The sequence below is a fragment of the Protopterus annectens genome, chromosome 2.part2 (genome assembly GCF_019279795.1).
Source record: "Protopterus annectens isolate FY-2018-M chromosome 2.part2, PAN1.0, whole genome shotgun sequence".
Taxonomy (NCBI): Eukaryota; Metazoa; Chordata; order Ceratodontiformes; family Protopteridae; genus Protopterus; species Protopterus annectens.
The window spans coordinates 1,144,194,354-1,144,216,744 of record NC_056730.1 but is presented as its reverse complement, the minus strand read 5'-3'; the positions used below and the strand labels follow the sequence as shown (position 1 = coordinate 1,144,216,744).

At 41.7% G+C, this 22,391-nt stretch overlaps 1 protein-coding gene across 7 annotated transcripts in view; it reads left to right on the top strand.

Annotated features, from left to right (window-relative positions):
- GDA (guanine deaminase) overlaps positions 1-22,391 on the top strand; it is a 1,032,722-nt gene that overhangs the window by 867,759 nt on the left and 142,572 nt on the right. For all 7 annotated transcript variants that reach the window (XM_044064387.1, XM_044064391.1, XM_044064386.1 and 4 more), the window contains one exon: positions 2,859-2,886. In XM_044064387.1, coding sequence (XP_043920322.1) covers positions 2,859-2,886 — 28 coding nt within the window. The remainder of the gene's footprint in view (positions 1-2,858; positions 2,887-22,391) is intronic.

Genomic DNA, 22,391 nt, shown 5'->3' with positions numbered 1-22,391 from the left:
TGGTGACAAATTATGATCCTTCTTTTCAGCTGCCTCTCTGTTTTCATCATGCACACCAGACCCCCAGATGATATCTGTCTCCTTAAATTGTCCTGTTTCAGTTGTCATTTTTTTGGTATTTAACTATGCAAATTAAATGCAAAACAAAAATTAAAGATGGTGTAAAACAATAAACTCTACAAACAATTTAAGCAGTAGTCAGAACACTATACAGATACATCTGGTTAGAGCAAAGGCAAAATAGCACCTCTGCCGAGATGGTATTGTACTCACAGTTAATGAGAGACCTTTCCTGACTCATAGTTGTTTGTGCTTTACTTTTGTCAGTAAATCTAGCAACATGGTCTCCTTAGTTCTTAATGTTGTCACTAATTACCTTATCCATCTTAGAATGTAGTTGTTTTATTGTTCAGTGATTTCTAGCCTAAGCTCCTTGTTGAGTTTAAGACACATTTCTCCTTTCTATATAGCATCTAAACAATTTTCCCATTATGAACTCAGACCCAGATATGCAGTGAGTAGAGCATTGTTATAAACATTTAGTTTAATTGACGTTTGTTAGTTTTAGGTGGCACAATATGTTAAACTATGTCAACATGAGCCTGACTTCAAGCAAACACAATAATTCCATTTATAATTATTTTCTGGTAGAGGAAGCAAAGTGCTTGACCTCTTCTGTGCAGTGGGCTTTAAGACCTTCCTCCCCAAATTATGAAGTCTCAGACTGCCACATCTGGGTGAAAAGTGCAGTCTCACATTTTAGTGGTTTCCATCAAAAGCATATTTTTATTTTTAAAAGCAGAAAAGGCTTGATGGACTATCTTTCCTAGATTGTCACTAGTCATGTGGTGTAGAATACCATTGAGGAGCCTAGCTGCATTTCCCAATTACCCCAGAGCACTGTCTGGTTAAGTGACCTGCTCAGAGTCACACAGTAGGCAAATGGAGACTAATGGAATCCATCTTTGGAGTGCTGGAAGCAGAAGCTCATAGCTGTACTCCACTGTACTAACTGCCAGAGAATGCATTGATGCTTCCTTGACTTTGGACCAAACCCAGGCTGCAATGGTGAGAGTGCCAAAGCCTGACCATTAGAGCATGAGGAGCTCCCCTCATGGAATAGCTTTTTGAGTAAGAAAACTATAACTGTCATATTCCACCCGTGTGACCTCAAAGTCACTGCTCTTTTCTGTATTTATAACTTAAGGATCTGGAACAGACCATCTGACAATCTCTGTGCTATGTTGTCACTGTCATCATATTCATACTTTGCCCTGCAAAAAGCTGTCTCCAGTAGACAGTGTGAGCATGAACTGTCACTTAGTGACTATTCATGGAGATCAGCAAGCAGCCTATTTGACTTGACAGCTCAGCAGGAAGAAGCCGATATTGTAGCCAGGGTGATGTGCTGTCAAAGGCAGTATAAGGAAAGAGTAAAGCAATGAAATAAGAACTTGAATGGGGGGGGGGGGGGGGCACAAGGAAAGATCACTGATTCTGATGCAGCTAAGGACTGCCCACCAAATCTGTAGATTTTCTTACCTTACAGAAAAACTACAGCTCCTTCTTAATCAGCTTTTTTTTGCCCTAACCATCCTAATCTAAAAATATTGTATGTAATCCTATGGTCCCTGTACCTGCAGTTATTTCCTTCTATTAGGCCAGTTTTAGTAGTATAAAAGGATAAAGACTTGATTACATCCCAGGAGACTCAAATTCGATTAACACTCAAGCATGTGCTAGAAGGGCTAGAGGAAAGGGGACGTGAAACTGCATTGCTGGCTTACCTCTCTTGGGGGGGGGGGGTGGGCATGAGGGTGTGGAGGTGCACATCAAAGTGACGTATTTCCATCGTAGAGTCTCTGGCAGCGACTGGAGACCACACAGTAGCACTATCTCCTATTGGAGTAGGGAAGTCTTGAGGAGTAACTTCACTTGCAGAAGTGAGTGACATGGCTTTGGTGATGTCCATTGCACACCCAACCCTGGAGTATGATACTGGGCACATGTAGTGCGGATAGGGCTAAAAACTGAAAACTCATAATGGTTGCCTTAATGACAGTCTCTCTTTTATTTGGCTCCTACCTCTCATGAAGCAGATATGAATAGGTTAACTGGTCTGAGAGTTGGCAGACAGCGAGGGAGAAAAGTAAAAAAAATGTTACTTCTTCCAGGAAGCACATTCTAATCAATGGTTTTCAAGTTTTATGTACTCTTAATTGCTTTTGCTATTCTATATGTGCTGTAAATATCAGTTCTATTGTGTATGTTAAACTGAAGAAAATGTGCATGTAATTTATTTGATTAGTTTTTTGAGTATGATGCATCATTTCAAAGTTGCCACGAGCAACCTTACACATTTACTCAGTTGTGAAATTCCAGTGTGTAGTGTCAAGGTTATGCCTCTGGAAAGTGACGTTATTACTTTCTCAAACCACTTTATTTTTTTAACAGTTTTAACTAAGCAAATTCTAAAATACATTTTGACCTAACATGCTGTTCATAACCTGTTTTTAAATATGATAAAGTGAATGACATCCTCTTATATGACAAAACTGTTTGTTTCTTAATCCACTGGTAATTTGTCATTGTTTAAACATATATGTGGAGTGTCTTGACCTGCTTTTTATTGCAGTTAGCTCAATGTTTGTTCAGTGCTGCTATATTTTGAGGATAATTGTTCTGCTTTTGCTGACAGTTGTTGGAAGAGTACTGAACTTTGATACTGTTGAAGACGCAAGAAAAGCTAGGCTAAAGTTTTTAAATGACTATGCATTTTTTGTTAATTTTCATTTTGTCTATTAATAACACACTGTTTCTCCCTTTCCCCTGCTTTCTCCTTTGAAAAAAACTTTTAGGATGTTGTTCAGAAGTTTATAAACCTAGGTAAGTCTTATCTTAATTTATGTAAATCATTGAAGTTTAATTCTGATCCATTGTCAGAAGTGAATAAGCTTTATTTTGTGTTCATGTCTCATCTGCTCATATTAAAACTGCTAGTCAGTATAGTAATATCTAGAACTGCTGTGCTGTTAGTCATCTCCTTGTTGACAATGCATAACTAGCCATGTCACCCTACAGTGTCCATATGTGCGACAGTCAATGAAAGTACATCTTATAACGCATTTTCATGAACACATTTTGTCACTGACCTATGTGTTCTTGTCCTGTGCAGGTTTAATTTATTTCTGTTTCTATTTAAACTTTCATTAATGATTAGCCCATTATGTCTGTGAATGGAACTTTCATGAATATGCGTGCTTCAGTGAATACTATTAACAACTTGACATTACGTATCACTAATCATTAACTGCACAGCGGCAGAGCTGATTGTTCTAAACTGCTTGACTGAAATTGTGCTGTTACTATAGGTGATGTTAGGACATGTATTTCAGTTGTTATGTTGAGGCAGTTATCATGCCTCCTGATTTTGTAATGAGGTGAGCACCAGTTAAAGACAGGAAATTGAGAGAGAGACTTTACCTCATTGCTACTTTGTCCCTTGCCAGAGTTTAGTAGCCACCACAGTAACCTTAAGGTTATAATAAAACCTGTTGACAAGAGAGGGGCAGTTGTAGTCATGAACAGTGAATTCTATCATGATAGTGTTCTTATGTTGTTAAGGGACTCAAATACTTATCAACAGTTAACACCAGTTGATATTAATAGGATTATTGGTAAAGTTAAGCATGAGTTTTCCAACTTAAGGTTAAGCAACTGTTAATGAAGACACTCTCAAGTTTATATTGATTGAACATCCTGTTGTTCCATTGTTCAAAGCTTTACCAAAAATACATAAAGATCCCAGGAACCCACCATTACGTCCAATTTTATCTGGAAGGGCGTCGGCTACTGAACATGCTTCTATATGGGTAGAGGCGCATCTAAGAAAGTGTTTGGTTTCTGTACCTAGAATATTAAAGGACACAGCTCCTTTTTTGCAATCGTTACACTGTCACTTAGGTCCCAGTGCTGACTGCATGGATTATTTGCTAGCAACCCTGGATATAAACAGTTTGCTCACAGTAATTACTAAAGAATATGGCTTGATGGCCATTGAAGCCTTTCTGCAACAAGCAGAAATCTTGAATCAAACTGATATTGACAGTGTATGTTTACTGTTGGACTGTGTGTTGAGCAACAATATTTTTATGTATCATAGTTGCTTCTATGGTCAGAGCAGGGGGGTGGCCATGGGCACCCCCTGCGCATACTCATATGCTAACATAGTGTTGGCATATTGGGAGGATCAAGCAATATTCAAGGCAAACCATTTATGGAGGGGGTACCTTGAATATTGGGTCCATTTTGTGGATGATGTCTTCCTGCTTCGGACAGGGACACAGGAACAGCTTTATGAGTTTGTTACCTACCTGGAAAGCACTGCTGATTTTTTGAGATTTAGTATTTCACTCTCGGATACAACTATAGATTTCTTAGATATCCGAGTGATGAAAAACACAGAACAACGGATTGAGACTGTGTTATATAGGAAGGAATGCTGGAGAAATATTTTCCTAGCCTATGATAGTAGGCACCCCAGATATACATTTAACAATATTGCTCAGGGACAATTTTTTCGAACATCTAGGTTATGTACCAATGATGAGACATATAGAGAGAAGTCTGCAGAGTTGATGGTGAACTTAAAAGCAAGGGAATATAATCAGAGCATAATAAAGTGGGCATTTAATAAAAGTAAAGAAGAGAGGTTGAACAAAGCAAAACCCTGGTTTTCTGGAAATGTACAGGTATATGACAGAGAGACTGATATAAGCAGGCAGCCCCTTTGAGTTACTTTGAATTATAGTAACAATGTGTGGGGCATTTGTGACATTATTCGCCAAAATTGGAAAATCTTGTTAACTGATGATAGAGTGAAGGCATTAATAACTTAGGAACCCACATTTTGTTTTAAACATAGTAAGAATTTATACATAAACTTATACATAAAATTATACATAGAATTTATACATAAAATTTATACATTATTTAGACATAAATCTAATTTTGCTTCTCACGTATAATGTAGTAATACTGTAACTAAGTAAAATATCTAATCTTATTCACCTGCTAAGTCTCATATTGTACTTTGTGTCTATACATTCTGGAAGAAATTTAAAGCAAATGTTTTCTTTTTATTGCATAATTCTGTATATTTTTTAACTTGTTAAGTAGTAGTTAGCGGAGCTTTTCTCCTCGGGCCTCCACTGAAAATGGACATGTATCCAGTTGGACTAGCCCGGTTAACAAATGTAAAATAAAAATAAATAAATAAATAAATAAATAAAATTTGCTCTGTACAGGCCAAGTGGGGGTTAGGAAACCTGTCACGGGGCAACAAGGGACATTCCCCTGTAGACATTGCAAAGCTTGACAGTATATTAGAAATAACACATTCATCCATCCACTGCTTGGAAAGAGCTATTCATTGAAACAATATGCTGACTGCTTGGCTGTCATATACTTGGCTGACTGTATGTAATATTGTTCATTTTATGTCGGTAAAACGAATGTAGACTGAAAGACATGGTGTTACAACATATGTCAGCTATATGCATAGCCAATACACTTAATGCCCTGTATCAGCACGTAAAGCAGTACCCTGGGCACCTATTTTCTTTTATGGTTTTGCAGGTTATTCATCTAACCGGGGGGGGGGGCATTATTTGAGAAATATAATAGAACGTAATTAAACTAGATGGATAATCAATCTGGGTGCTGATAGAGCATCTGGCCTGAATGGTATCATTCCTATCAAGCCTTTTTTAAAAAGAGGAGGGCTTTTTACTGAGTCTTTTATTGGTTGCTATGTATTTTAAAAGGTGTTCAAAACTTTTGTATATTGTCTGAAGAAGGTTTTTTAAACCTGAAAGTGCTAACCTACTGCATTTTATTAAACTACTGTTTTTTATTAAACTGCTGTTTTTTTATCTGCCTGGTAGCCGGATCATCTGTTTTTGCTGTTGGAATTTGCTGTGAAGCTGGACCTTAAGTATGAAGTCTACAATTGTGTTTTTTGGTTTACCATAGTAACCCTAAGGACAGATGTGCAGCCCAACTTCCTGGCCCCTCAAAGCCACCCCAGCCAAGGTTACTCAGCAACTCCCAGAAACACTCAGTTACACTGCAAATAAACTTCTACTATCTTATTAAAAAAAATTATTCTAGACATATTGTTACATATAGTCATAGAATATATTCTAGAATATATTCTATGAATATACATAGAGCATATTGTCTGCTTGCATAAAGAGCCAAATCATGGTCCAATGGAGCCCTAGGTAGGATAATAGACCAAGGTCCCATCCCAGCCATACCAATCTCCATTACTCGGTAGGATTTCCCCAGTTACCATAAAACAATATTAAAACAGTAGATTATGCTACTCTCTACCCTTCTATATACCTCACCAATATTCAATAATCTCAGAAAATCAGATTTAAACAAACTGGAGTCCTGCTATAACAAAATTGCAAGATTTGCTACTACCCTCGCTTAAAGATCACATCACTGCACAGCACTTCATAAACTAAATTGGAGTGAACTACCCAATCTGCTGTCCCTCAACCAACTAACTTTCACTCATTCCATCCTCTACCATGCAGACAACTGTCCAGCACTCAAGAGCTTAGTGCAGCCCTACTCAAACAGCAGACCACTAAGATCCTCCAACAAACTACTTCTCAAAGTAATTACATCTAATACAGTAAAGTCTTACTTAAACAGTACCCATGGGGATTGGTAGATGCCGGTTAACTGTATGTTCCTGTTGCTTGAGATATGCTTTGCAGTTTTTGATTGGCTCATATACCAGTATACAAGCAATTCAAAAATGGCAAAGCAGAGCCACTTCTATTCAATGAGGAACTGCGGGCTGTTCCACGTTGTGTAGAAGTGGCTCTGCTTTGTGATTTTTGATTGGCTCGTATGCCAGCATATGAGCCAATCAAATGCCGGTTGCTTAAGAGTACTGGTTGCTTGAGACCAAGATAATGGGAATTTTACTATAATTATTATAGTAACTCTCTATTATTCCACCAAATAACTAAGTCCTGGAATTCCATGCCTCAGGTAATACTAAATTCTAGCAACACATACAAATTTAAACTACTGCTTAAGGAACACCTAACCAAAAACTGGCTTTGGTCCTGCACTAATCCAGGCTGATCATTCTGTCCTTACTTGTTCTTACAAGCAAAAGCTCTCTTCCTTACTAAATGCTAACATTCAAACTATCCTTTCTGTCATGGAATTCCAGTTAATCCCTACCTATCTCAAGCTCACCACCGCTCCTATTTTTATCTACCTATCTCAGGCTTCCTCAGTTTCATCATATTCCCTCCATCTTGTACTTCACCTCAATATCACTGTTTAGAACAAGTAACACTAGCATAGCAACAATCAGCCATATTCTTGTTTATATACCATACATGTACCTGATAAATGTTTACCACCAAAACCATGATATTGATCTTCTGATCAGTCATTTCTCTATGATGGCACAAGCTATTTCATGCTAGTTTATTTGTTAGCTTTCTTTTTTCCACTTTATATTACTCTCTCGGTTTTTATTGTTTATGGATAAACTATTTACTACCTATATTTACCAAAGTTATGTATTCTTGATTGTTATTGATTTCTTGTATTGTTTTAATGTGTTTTTGTAATGGAGCTTTTCTCTCTGTGCCTCCACTGAAAAAAAGGGCCACTGGCCCAGTCAGACAGGTGAATAAATGTAAAATAAAAATAAATAAATACAAAAAACTTTCCACTCTTCTAACCTATTTTCTTTACTTTTACAATGTTTACAGAGATCTGGATCTAATTTAAAACATTTATTTTAATGTTTACACCAAAATTGCTGGCAGACATTTTACATAGAAAACAAAAATACTCACATTAAAAACAGACTTAGCATGGCTAACAGTAAACTTCTCTTCCCTTGACACACTTATTGAGAATGCATCTGACAAGAGATGTGATAGGAAACATAGTCAAATAGCATATAGTAAAGCATGAATTAATAGCTATGGGAAATATGTTGGAATTCAAAAGACAAATGTTTTATGCATTTGTTAACAGTCTAGGTCAGCCCACTGGCTGTAAGTGTCCCTTTTCAGTAGTAATGGTTGGTGAAGTGACTTGAGTCATACAGAGGACAAATGAAGGCCAAGGGAATTAAACCTGGCAATACAGGAAGCACTTCATTTGCAGCTCATAGCTTTACTCATTTGCATTAACTGCTAGACAAACATTTGTAGAAATGCAGTTTATTTCACACAGATGGGCCTACAAAAAACAGGCTAAACTAAACCTTTTTGTATAGTTAAAATATTAACATCCAACTCAAATGTCATGCTGTCCACTCTATTCACAGCCAAATAATAAACACACTGTCAACAGTCAACAAAACAATGAAACCAATGATCATAACCAAAGAGCATGGTTCATACAATGATGCTCCTCTTTACTACATTCAACATCTTCTTTACACCATAACTACTCTGGCATGCACATACTTAGCATTTATATACTATGACTACATGGAGGATGGCCTAATGGGTAAGGTGTTTGCCTTACAAACGCAAGGTGCAGGGTTTGAATCTCCCAAGGGATAATTGGCTAGGCTTAAAATGGCCCACAAGGGCAGTTAGCCTAGTAACAAACTATGAACCCATAATAGAGAAATGGGGTACAAAGTACCTACTCCTTTTACCAATGGATGGGAGATCGCAGATACACCCCAGGGGTTACCTCAGTGTCACTGCTCGACAGAGGCACAGCAAAATAATGGGCATAGTTTCTCCAAACTAAAGGGGTGGCGTAAGCCACAAAACTATGGGCTAGGCTTATAAATGCCCTCGGGCAGATAGCCTAGTATGAACCTATGAACCTATGAACCTATGACCATCACTTACAGCCCTTTATACACGTGTACACACATCAGATGTTTGGGATATTGTTAATGAACATATAAATAAGTAATGACCTAGGCATGTATTTTAGCCCACTTCTGTGAAAACCATACATCATAATCCATTAAACCCCCTATGCCCTACCTCAAACATCAGGGATAAACCCCCAAAATCAGGAACATATTTTAAACATTGGTCTTACATACTTAGCAAGTTGCTAGCATAACCAGTTTTGTGTTAGCATGCAATTTCTAAAGGTATGCAGTCTGACATTAACCTGCCTGTCATTATTTAGTGACTGCAGTCTAGAATACTTTACCAGAAAGCCTCCAATCAGCAGACAAAATATATGAGGCGGAAAACAGGAATAGTTGAGAACTGTACTCTTTTAGTGCATGGACGCTCATACACATACACACGCACACACAAATTACAGACACTTGTATGATGGTATACTTCAGACACCTACTTGAGATCAAGAGAAGGAATAAATTCATAAATAATGTCTTCTTCCCATTATTTTTGGCTTTGTCTAGGTTTTTTTATACTAAAAGGTTGAGATGTATACAGTCATGACATAAACAAACCACAGCTGGAAAAGATCTCAAGTCTTCTGTTAACATATGGATGAGTCACCATGTTACCATTCATTTTGATATCTGTCAGACAACTAATTCCTTGCTAAAAGGTGCCAAAACCTGAAATCAGAAGCCCATACTCATTCAGAATATTTAATACAAATAAATATGGCAATTTCCAGAGTGCCATGAAAATTAAGCCTGCATGTTTGTGGTTAAGTTACTGGGCCGGATTCACGAAGGCTTGCACGGAGTCTAAGAGTAGAGTAAGACTCCAGACAGCCAATATGTCTGCCGAGCGATCCAGGAACAGCTGGCAGGGGCGTGCATGAGAGCTCCTAAAACTACTCTTGCACGGACAGTGTTATGTTATGCAAATTACCTCATTTTCTGCTGAAAGCTATGCAAATGAGGTAAATTTGCGATCCAGGACACACTAACCTGACCTAGTAAGAGTAGTGTTATTTGCAGAAATGTTGGTAACGGAGTACTGTTCTGCGAATAGCAAAACGGAGCTATGACAGCTCCAAATAAGGGATGCATCCAGTTGAGGAATCATGCCAATGGCCAAATATAAGGCCATTGGCATGTTTATCTGTTGCAAAATAATAAAAAATATTTTTTTCCCCGATCACCAATGCTTAAGTGTAGCGCAGCACCGCGCAAACGTGCAGCGCTCTAAAAACCAGAAAAAAAAATAAAAGCCAAAAATAGGCATTTTATTAAAAATATTCTTCTGCCATGCAGGTGAATGGCAGGCTGAAGACAACATAGCTACTGAGTAGTGGTTGCTAAGGGGGGAGCTCAGTCTGAGAGATGTAACCAAGCATTAGTAGGCAATCCTTTGCAAATGAGGATAAGGATAGTGAATCCCAATTTTCCCTGCCATGTGAACCATGTCCCTAGAGTGTAAGAGTAGGATTAGGGGAGTAACAGAGTAGAAAATAGGTGACATCATGAGGGGGGGGGTATGTATCAAAGACTGTAAGCTTATTAGAGAAGAGTGGCATGTGTTTGCTGTAAGTGACTCAGGACTGGAAGAGGCGTGTCTACAGTTGCCTTAACTGAAACCCAGAAACCGAAGATGTACACTGTGGATATCACTAAAGTTTCTTGCAAAGATGCTTACACTGTGTGCAGCGTGTGCGCGCCTGTAAACCTGTCTAAGCCTGTGTGCGCATGTGTGCACCCGTGTAAGCCTGTGTAAGGCTGTCTAAGCCTGTGTGCATGCATGTGCACCCGCCTAAGCCTGTGTAAGCCTGTGTACGCACATGTGCGCTTGTGTGCACGTGTTTGCACTTGTTTGCGCGGTGCTGCCCCCTGTGGAAACAGAAAGGAAAAGGAAGGAAAAGAAGTAGTAGGAAGTTAACCAAGGAGAACTAGCAGAGCTACCAGGTGAAATCAATCAGAATCAGCCAATTACACAGGCAGTACACTAGCCCAGCCCAGCCCTGCACTTAAAACTCTGCAAACAACATTCCCCCATGTTTTTTCTCAGAAACACTGCAACACTGCAGTCTACAAAGAGAAGTGAAATCTTAAAAAGATTAACTGAGACAAAAAAATGTTAGGGGCTGCCATTGCTATTATAAGGCAACATGTGCAAGATGCTGAGGGTGGTGCCATTGTGAATGCTGCTGAGCAACCCACAGTGAGGAGACGGAGAAGAGTGTACAGACCCAGGGTAACCTGCCAGGGGCTACATGAGCTGGAAATAGTGGAGCATTATAGGGTGGACAGAGACCTCTTGCAGCAAATTGTTGAGCTGTGCAGGCCACGCCTCACACACAGAACCAACAGAGTGGAACCCATCCCATTGGAAACCAAGGTATGTGTTGGCCTAAGAATACTAGCAACAGGTACCTTCCAGAGACAAACCGGTGATATGATGGGGATTTCACAGGCATCAGCATCCAGGGTACTGCACCAGTTCCTGAATGCCATGTCAGCACATGTCGGAGATCATATATATTTCCCCAATTCCTGTGAAGTATTGGCCAGCAATATGCATCTCTTCCAGCAATAGCAGAATACCCTGAGGTAGTGGGTGCAATTGACTGCACGCACATACACATCAAAGCACCAGCCGGTGAGCGGGGTAGGGCCTACATCAACCGCAAGAGCTTCCACTCCATCAACTGCCAGGTTGTGTGCTATGCCCAGGGCATAATACCGAATGTGTGTGCTGGCTGCCCTGGAAGCTACCATGATTCCCATATCTGGCATCTGATGCAGCTGTACCAGACATTTGCCAATGGGGACATCCCTGACGGTCACCTAGTGGGGGATGCTGGATACGCACTGGAGCTGTGGCTGATGACACCCTTCAGAAATGCACACACACCTGAACAAGAACTCCATAATGAGGCACAAGCGCAAACACTAAATGTAATTGAGCATGTGTTTGGGATGCTCAAGTCATGGTTCCGGTGCCTGGACACATCTGGTGGAGCCTTGCAGTACTCACCAACTACATGTACCCAAATTGTCATGGTATGTGCCATGGTACACAATATGATCCTGCAAAAACAGCTGCAGCAGGAACAGCATGGGGAAGGGCCAAACAGCCCCCCACCATTGCCAAGGCCTGCAGAGGCACAGCGTGACTTGGAGGAGGAACAACCTGAGCCTGCCCCAGTAGGCAGAAGGAGGCGTGCCCAGTATACCTTGGCCTTGGCAAAGAGGCAACACAAAGCACATACACTGGCTCAGTAGGAACCCTGGAAATGATACCTCTCTCTGACTCGCACATAAAATAAAAGGGATGCCTAACTTGATACTACCTGTTTCCAAACATGTATAGGGAGTGTAGTATGTGCATCTGACATAGACAGCCCTGCAGCACCACCTGAGGCATGATTGCCATGTTTTAAGCAATATAAAGCAGTGCTAAGCAGCTTTTACCAATATTTAGTATATGTAAACAAAATTGCCCGTGCTAACTAGCACAACGTCAGGCAACATTGAGCAATGCTGGGCAAGGTCGGGCAAAGTTGAGCAAAGTCAGGTAAACATGCTCATATTTGCTTTACTGTCCCTTAAGCAGTCTGGTCTGCCCAGCATGAAAATAAAAAGCAGTGACAGGGCTCAAACCCAGGATACTGTGCACTATAGTCACAGTACTGAACCACTAAGCCATGATAGTATTTCAGTGACACAGACACAGCAGGACAATTGTACACTAATGCAAACACAAAGAAATGCTGTAACATGGCCCTAAAGAGGCATATGGGTAACCTCCCCCACAGGCCTATGCAGACAGAGAACATCAGGCCAGGCAATGTGATGTGGGTTTCGTAGGCTATAAAGTCGCAATCTAATATACGTGACAGTGGATGCTAAGATGTGTAGTACAGTAGTATGCCTCAAGCCAGTATGATAGGCAACAGTACAGACTGAAATGATGTACTGTACATAGCAATGCAGGCATAGCAAATGTCTATAAGTGTCAGGTGAGCTCCTCATCCTATGTACACCCACAGTAACAATCAGGTGTGCCCCCGGGTAGAAATGTACAAAGAATAGCTGTCCCTCCTGTATGTAGAAATGTTTATAAGTCTATGCAAAGTGTCAGGCACAGCATGATCCCTGTTGATCTATGACACAAAGGTGAGCCCTGCTGCAAAAATACAACTTGAATTTCCATACACATATAGTATAAATGTCTATAGCGAGCGTGCTCACACACTCCAACAAATGTAGTGGATTTCATTCAGCATCACACTGAAAGGTCATACTGGGCATGCTCACACACTTAAATAAATGAAGCAAATGTCAGGCAACAACATACTGAAAGGTCATATTGGGCATGCTCACACACTTAAATAAACGAAGCAAATGTCAGACAACAAAATACTGAAAGGTCATACTGGGCATGCTCACATACAAATAAACGAAGCAAATGTCAGGCAACAACATACTGAAAGGTCATACTGGGCATGCTCACACACATAGGCTAAATACAGAGGTAATAATAAGGGATCTATGGATAAATGTGGATAGTCATCTCTACTTCCAGAAACACATTCACAAAGTTGTCAGAAAATCATGCTATGTGTTCACACAAACTGCCAAGGCCTGTGCATGTAGGTCAAAGGAGGTTCCCACTACTCATCAGTCATCAGACCCATCAGAGAGTACCACAACACACTTGCGATGAATCTGACTAGGCACGTTCAGCAGCCAGAAAGACCACTGAAGTACCCTAACAAGAGGATTACTGGCCTCAAACAGTTGCCCCATGCAACAAGACTGAATGTAACCCAATCTGTACTCTGTTGCATACTGTCTACTCAGGAGATCTCTGCCCAACAGACAAGTCCATGTCATGGCTACACTCAGATCTGTTCTGAGTTACAGCTCAATGGCACTAAATATACAGACCCAACTGATATTGCCAACATCCTGGCAGATAGGATCAGTATTAACTTTACTCCCCTCTCACCCATGAAAGAGCACATCTCTATAATGGAAGACTGCAAAGTTGCTGTCATCACGGCTGCACAGGTAAAAAACACTCTCCAAAGCCAGTATCACAGCAGCCATGGGACCAGATAACTTCCCAGGCTGTGTTCTACACAAACCACAGAATGAACAGGCACCACACTGACGTACCATGTGCAGTCATAGCCTCACCTCATGCTTTGTGCCTGCTGAATGGTGCACAGTGACGGTTATCCCACTACACAAGGGTGGAGACACCACGGACCCCAGGAACTAGCACCCCATTAGCCTGATGAGCCTGTTCTTCAAGGCCATGGAATGTATCATCATACAACTTATAAAAAATTACATTGGTAATCCCCAAACCCTGGACCACAACCATGTTGGGTTTGTAAAATGCAGATCATGTCTCCTAAACCTGATAGATGACATTGAAGCAGTCACCAGAACCGTAGACAAGGGTAAGATGGTTCGCACAGCCTATGTAGATCCTGCCATGGCTTACAACACCACCCCACACTCTGGAAATCTAGATAAATCCACTAAACTAGGTATAAATTGCTATGTCACAAGATGGGTTGCCAACAGACTTACTGACAGAACACACACCGTGAAAGTAGGAGACTCCAAGTATGACTTTGGACCAGTAACGAGTGCAGTACCACAGGGTCCAGTCCTGTGTCTTGTCCTGTTTAGTATCTACTTCCCTGAAGTAAACTTTAACATGGAAGGTCTGTGGCTACTGAAGTTTACAGAGGACTGCAAACTAGGAGCCATAATTGTAAACACTAAAGATGTGGACATCCTGCAAAAGGGCCTCACTGAGACAGATGGCTGTTGTCAAAGTCATGGGCTCTAGCTCAATGCCAAAAGGTGCATTGTCATCCCCTTTGTTAAAAACTCTGTAGCCAAGAACTACAACATAGGCGGTAGTATACTTAACACTGAAAGTGTGACAAGAGACCCTGGGTCACAGGTGGACAGTGGACACAACTGTGATAATCACATCGTCACAGTAGTCAGGAAACCCTCCTATGTGGCACACCTCATCACAAAATGTGTCTCATGCAGAATAGAAGAGGACATTGTTCCCCTCTACTCATCACTCAATAGAACTATAATTTAGTACAACGCCACTTTTGCTATGTACCTCACAAGACAACTACAGCAACTGGAAAGCCTGCAGCAATACCTCACAAAGAGCATTATCGGCCTGAAATACATGCCATACACAGACCATCTCAAAATGCTCCATCCGTACTCCCTTGCATATCGCCTACTCAGAGGTGTTCACTGCCTAACATACAAAGCTATGTCAAACACAGAGCTGTTGGACATGCTCCATGTAAAACACTCACAATCCCTCTGACCTCCGGACCCAAAACCACGAGTGAAATACAAAAGGAAGGGGTGTACCCATTTACCTTATGGATACCCACACCTTCAGGTTAGTGGCACAGCATGAGGCCTTGGAGACCATGCAAGTGCAACTAACATTGGGCAAAGATGCTCATCAGATTGTAGCCTGCTACAGATCACCTACCTTGTCTCAGAAACCTCACTCAGTATTCCTGAGAACAGTGATAAATATAAAGGTCCTATCAAACACCATTATATGAGGAGATTACAACTACCCAAACATTGAGTGGGAGAATTACTCATGTACAATGTCTTTTGCCCAATGTTTCCTAGAGTTTAAAAACTCTAACACCCTGGAACAGCTGGTCACCATGCCCACTAGAGGTGGCAACATACTGGACATGATCATCACCAACATGGGGTACCAGTGTTCCACAACACAGATAAGCCCCTCACTGGTAATATCAGATCATAAAGTCCACATCCTGCACCCCCACCCAGTCAATGAAACCACTGTGAAGACATTTTCAAGAGCACACTGCACACTTCCCAAGACCAAAGTGGAAAGTTCCAAAGCCCTCTTGTTACAGGATAATGGTATACAATCTGCCAAATCATTTACAAGTGCATCCTATGAGCATCTAAAGGGATGCATGGATCAAGACATCGCAAATAAAACCAAGATGCACTCCTACAAAAATAAGAAAACAATCTGGTTGTCATTGCCCATAAATAAGCTAGACAACAGAAGGAGGAAACTAACACATGATACAGCCAACTTCACTAAAGGAAAGGCATCACTGATCATTATTAGGAAGAAACAATGATCGCTCATAAAATAATCCAAAGACAGTTTCTAAAGACAAATTGCCAAGGAATGTAAGAATAACAACCACAAAGCCTTCGGTAGCTATACCAGACATGTAGGTGTCAACTTCCAAATATTGTGTCAGCTACTGACAAATGGCAAGAAATACACTGAACCAACTTTCATTGCCCACATCCTGGGGGACAAGTTCAGTGTAAACTTCCCCCCATCACCCCCAAAAGGGCCTGTGTCCATCACAGAAGGATGCAGAGCCCCAGACTTCATGGACATGCAAGTAAAGACAGCCCTCTCCAAAGCTAAGAACACAGCATCAATGGGACTGGATGGTGTCCCAGGCTGCATCTTACACTAGGCCCAAAAGGAACTACACCCTCACCTACATTCACTGTCCAGACACAATCATACCACAGGCTATGTACCCAAAGAATGGCATACAATAACAGTCATCCAGCTCCACAAAGGGGGTGCCACAACAGAACCTGGAAACCATTGCCCTATATGTCTACTCAGCCTGGTCTACAAAGCTATTGAGCAAATTGTCATGGAACCCATAAACAGAGACATTGGGGACCTCCAGACACTGGACTCTACACAACCTCGCCTTGTTAAAGGTAGATCCTGCCTCCTAAACATAGTTGACTTATTTCAAACAGTTACCAAGGACATAGATGGAGGTGAAAGTAGTCCACACAGCCCACCGGGATCTCACTAAGGAATTTCTACACCATTCCCCACTCTGTCATCATGGACAAGCTTACCAACTTGAACATTAGCAGCTATGTCACAGGATGGGTGGCTAAGTGGCTCACAGATCAAACACACATGTTCAGAGTTGCGGGTGCCATGTCCAACTCTAATCCAGTTGCAAATGGCATCCCACAGGTCTTGGTCCTGGGACCCCACCTGTTCAGTAGAGACTGCTCAGAGGTACAGGCAAGCATGGGAGGAGTATGGCTGAACAGGTTTGCAGATGACTGCTAACTGTGGTCCATAATCGACTCTATGGCTGACACACACATCCTCCAGAAGGGGCTTACAGAGACAGATACCTGGTGTCAAAACAATGCCCTCAAGCAGAATGCCAAAGAATGCATAGTTATCCCCTTTGGCTAAAACAAAGTGCAAATAAATTACCACATAGGTGGTACTCCAGTATGTACGGAGAAAGTCATTAAGGCCCTGGGGACACAGGTAGATAGTAAACTCTCCTTTGATGATCACATAGCCAAAGTGTTTAGACATTCCTTCTATGTAGCCCACCTAATGTCACCTAATGTAACCCACTTTGTCTAGTCTGATGATGTCACCATCCTACAAATATACCTGTGGAAAGTAGAACTCACAGTAATATGTATAGTGCGTCATGTAAATGCGTACACCTGTAGTATCATAAACCAGTTAGGTAGTGGTTTGAATACTGCACTTGACAAGTGTGTTTGTATGTGTGTCTGTTTGTGTGTGATCTCCTTGGAGAGGAGCAACCTTTTTGGAGAGTACTCAAACACCTTAAAAGTTGTATACTAATCTTTGTCAGGTCTGATGATGTCGCCATCCTACAAATATACCTGTGGAAAAAAGAATTCACGGTAATGTGAATAGCGCGTCGTGTAAATGCGTACTGCTGTAGTATCATAAACCAGTTAGATAGGGGCTTGAATCCTGCACTTGATAAGTGTGTGTGTCTATTTGTGTGTGATCTCCTTGGAGAGGAGAAAACCTTTTTGGAGAGTACTCAAACACCTTAAAAGTGGTATACTAAACTTGGTCAAGTCTGATGATATCACCATCCTACAAATATACCTGTGGAAAAGAGAGTTCACAATAATGTGTATAGCGTGTTGTGTTAATGCATACTCCTCTAGTATCATGAAGTAGGTAGGGGTTTGAATCCTGCACTTGGTGAGTATGTTTGTGTGTGTGTGTGCTCTATGTGTGTGACACTGTTGGTCAATGTGTTGTGGGTTTTGCTTTTACTACTGCATGACATATCAGTATGACAACAGTATGTGCATTGCACATGTGAGGTAACTGTGTGGCAAATACATATATGTACATGTGACCTCAATTATTGCATGTGTGGGAACCCTGCTTTCTCCAAGAACACATCTGCCATCATTGCCAGAGTGTGCTGCTGCTTTCCAGACCTTAGGTCACATCTGTATGCTTGTGACAAGGCCAGCCACTGCAGTGATCCCTGGCCTAGGTCATCCGTGTCACACACACTCATTACGGTTTATATTGAATTGTGTGAGTGAGGGTTTATGGCCGAGGTATATGTTAGACCTGTTCAAACACAGCAAAGTCTGTCAATGATGACTATTCGTTATAGGTGTACAACAACCTTTGTGGATATGCATGCAGACCCTTTATTGCTTATGTGATCCACCGAGGGATTTCAAAATACCTTTGGAAATGTGATTATCAAAGGAGAGATGATGCAACACTTGGTTGCATGTGCACATCGGTACCTGTTCTTCATGTTGGTGGCTACTACCTATGTGGTACTGTGGGGATACTATGTTCCGTAATGGTGGATGACTATGCTTTGGTTGGCTTATAGCTTTACAGCATGGGTTTGACAACAGGTATCTGTCTGTATGATACCCTTGTGGAGGATGTGTGTGTCATCTGGAGAATGCATTATAGGCCACAGTATGCATTACCAGACGTGGATGGACATATCCCTACTGTGACTGCTTGTACCTAAGAGAGCTATATGCCAAACAGGAGTGGTCTCAGTAATGGGTGCAGGTGAATACCACTGGTTACTGGCATAGTATAGTACCTGAAGGATCCAAATGTTACTGTGTGTCCTACATCAGTGTCAGTTGTCAAGACATCATCTAATGATTGCTTATGGTCAGGCTGTTGAAGTTATGTATACTACCAGAATGCAAAACAATGACAGATAGTAACAGTATCACCCAGAGCACAGTGTCAAACCATGTCATACGCACACGTGTAGTCAAGTTCCGAAATGTGTGTAGTACAATGCATACTGGCCACCATTAGAAACTATGGAGTGTTACTGTGTAATACAGGGCATGTCACCCTGCCCATGTGTCCACTATGCACGTTCATGCAGACAGTGCACCTCCACCATGTTCACAAATGTACACCTGCAAATCTGTGCTACACACATCCCACACATACTGTCCACTTTCTAACACATGCTGCCAATACTACACACATCAGCCAAGTGGCACGTGGGTGGACAATACTATTAGAACTAACCCTGGTGTAAACAATATACATTGGCAATCATAGCTTTAATGCATCATGCCTGCTCAGCTACACCTTCAAGCATATCATTACACTCTACTGCTGACAACATGCTAACATTGCTATACTGCTATAAAGTCACCCTGTGCATCAGCACCATGGTAGCCTGTTCCTTCATCAATGTTACAGATGACAGGAGGTGGCACAGGTTTCATCATATGCACAGGGTGTGTTGTTGGTTTGCCAGAGGCCTACAGTGAGCCATACAATTGACATGTATGTGTGTGTGTGTGTGTGTGTGTGTGTGTGTGTGTGTGTGTGTGTGTGTGTGTGTGAGGGCCAGGAGTACTGATATGGGCCAATGTTGATGTAATGTGTGCGGGTATGTGTTAGCCCTAGGTGTCTGGTTTATGTGTGTGTCTGCATGCACACAGTTCTACCATGTGGCTGCCATATATGGGTATTTGTGGGACAGCCACAGACTGAACCTGCCAGGCTTTACAGATCACCATCTCTGGCCATGGATACAGTACCTGTGCCTGGCAGGGGTGCTACTGACACTATCAGGTACTAAGCCAGACTGGGTACTATCCCCAGAGGTAGATGGATGTACATTGGACCCAGGTCCCTGCTGGGACTGTCCAGAGCCACGTGCACGTGGTCTTCTAGGACGTTCTATGGACAGCCCACCCCCAACATTGCTGGGGCTGGTACTGGCACTATGGGAGCGGCTGTGACTTGAGGGACATCCGCAGTGACTGCCAGCTGCTGATGTTGCTGGCATACATCCACATCGACGACTCAACCATCCCGCACTGTCCTGACACATGGACATGACATTGCGGAGGACATTTAATGTCTCACCCTAATGTCTATCAGTGACCTTAGTGTAATTATGGATGGCACCTGCTAGGTCACGGATACTGTCAATTACGGTGGTGTTATGTGCCCTTTGTGCCCTTAATCCCTGTCTGGTGTACCGTTCCATACGTGCCTGTGCCTCCATGACAGCCTGGAACATACGTGAGGTTGTAAGATCTGTGGCACGTCTGCCAGTGGCATGATGAGCAGCAGTGCTCCAATGAGAACCCTTGGACATCTGCCTATGTAGTAGCCTTCCAGACATCTGGGTATGGCTGCTGTGTCGGGATGCATGTGCCATAGATGCCACACTGTCCTGGCCAGTGTCAGCTGTATGCTGTCCCTCAGCTAAGGGGCATTGGTGATGGATGTATTGGCAGTATGACTGTGTGCATGGACGGGGTGGACACTTGTGTACTGTTGATTGGTGGCCCAATGACAGACCCTGTCAAACATGCCTGTGCCTCAACACACCTATCATCATTATCACTAGTTTGCTTAGTGACATCAGTTTCCCTGCTGCAGTGAACCAGCCCAAACTCAGCACCTGTGAGACGAAGACAGGAAACACACTTTACGACCTGTACATGATGTCGGCACACATGCACACATGAACACATGCACACATGCACTCATGCACACATGCACACATGAACATATGAACACATGAACACATGCACACATGCACGCAAATACACTCCTCAATAAAACAGAGACACACACACACACACACACACACACACACACACACACACACACACACACACACACACACACACACACACCACCAGCAATCCAGAACATACTCAATAGCGGGTGATGGTGGGGTACAGTATCACAAGCCAAATATTTATATCACACGTGTCAGCATGCAGGACATGTGTTGCTCAACAGCATGCAGTGCGAGTGTAGACAGCCCTTGCTAATAACAGTATACATGGCTTTGATGCATGTGTGTTGTTGTTCAGTGATTGGCCTCACCCTGGAACGCAATGTGTACATGGACACAACATTGCTGTGCAAGTATTAAAAGCTCTGCAATGTCCTGTGCACCATTACTCACAGGTATACATACCATGGCTGGATGTGTATCTGTGTGTCACAAAGATATCCATTTCTGATTACAGCATCTGTGTCTTTAGCAGATAATTGTGGACACAGGCTTAGCACATGCATGCATGCTATGTATACACACAGGATGAGTGGTGCATGTATACCTGATGGAATACCATTGCTCAACATAGCCATTGTACAGTGGTTATGGTGAGTGTAGGACATAATGTGGACATGCCAGTGCCAGCCATGACATGGCATGCTACAACACAACTGCAACATTAAACATCACACATACACAATGTGTGTCATGTGACCTATACACTCAATAGCATTACAAGACATATGTGTGTCACTTTGTACAAATGGTGATTGCTATGCATATTGTGTATAGGTGCATATGTTTGCACACACACAACATTGAGGTACATAGCAATTAATGCTATGTGTAGTACTGTGGTCACTGTAACTGGATGGGGTGTAGTACCATGAGCCATCATCTTGCAGCATCATGTGGTAACTCAAGGCTACTAATGTGTGCCAGACCGGCACATAACATGCTGTACCTGAACTGCAGTACCATGGCTACATTCACCATTTCACAGTCAGTTGTTACATGGGTTTGTAAGGTGCCCAATAGGGGGCATTGCCTAACATGAATATATAAATATACAAATATAGATGTGTATGGTGATGCATACGAAAAGTGTATACAGCAGATATAAGTAGCTGTACATATGAAATTACACATATAGAATATGTATATGTATGTATATATATATATATATATATATATATATATATATATATATATATATATATATATCAGTCATAAAATAATATAATGTGTAGATATCAAACAAGAAATATACTGATATATCAATAGGCATATATATATAAACAATAAATATATATATATATATATATATATATATATATATATATATATATATATGCATAACATGTACTGCAGTTATACCCAGCACCATACCTCCCCACCCCTAAGTGCAGGAGATCTTGACAAAGGCTGTAAAATGGGGGGGGGGGGTCAATGGACCAACACTAGGGATGCGATGTACATCCTGCAGGTATAAATGTAGAAGGTCGCTACAGGAACAGGGAGTGTGT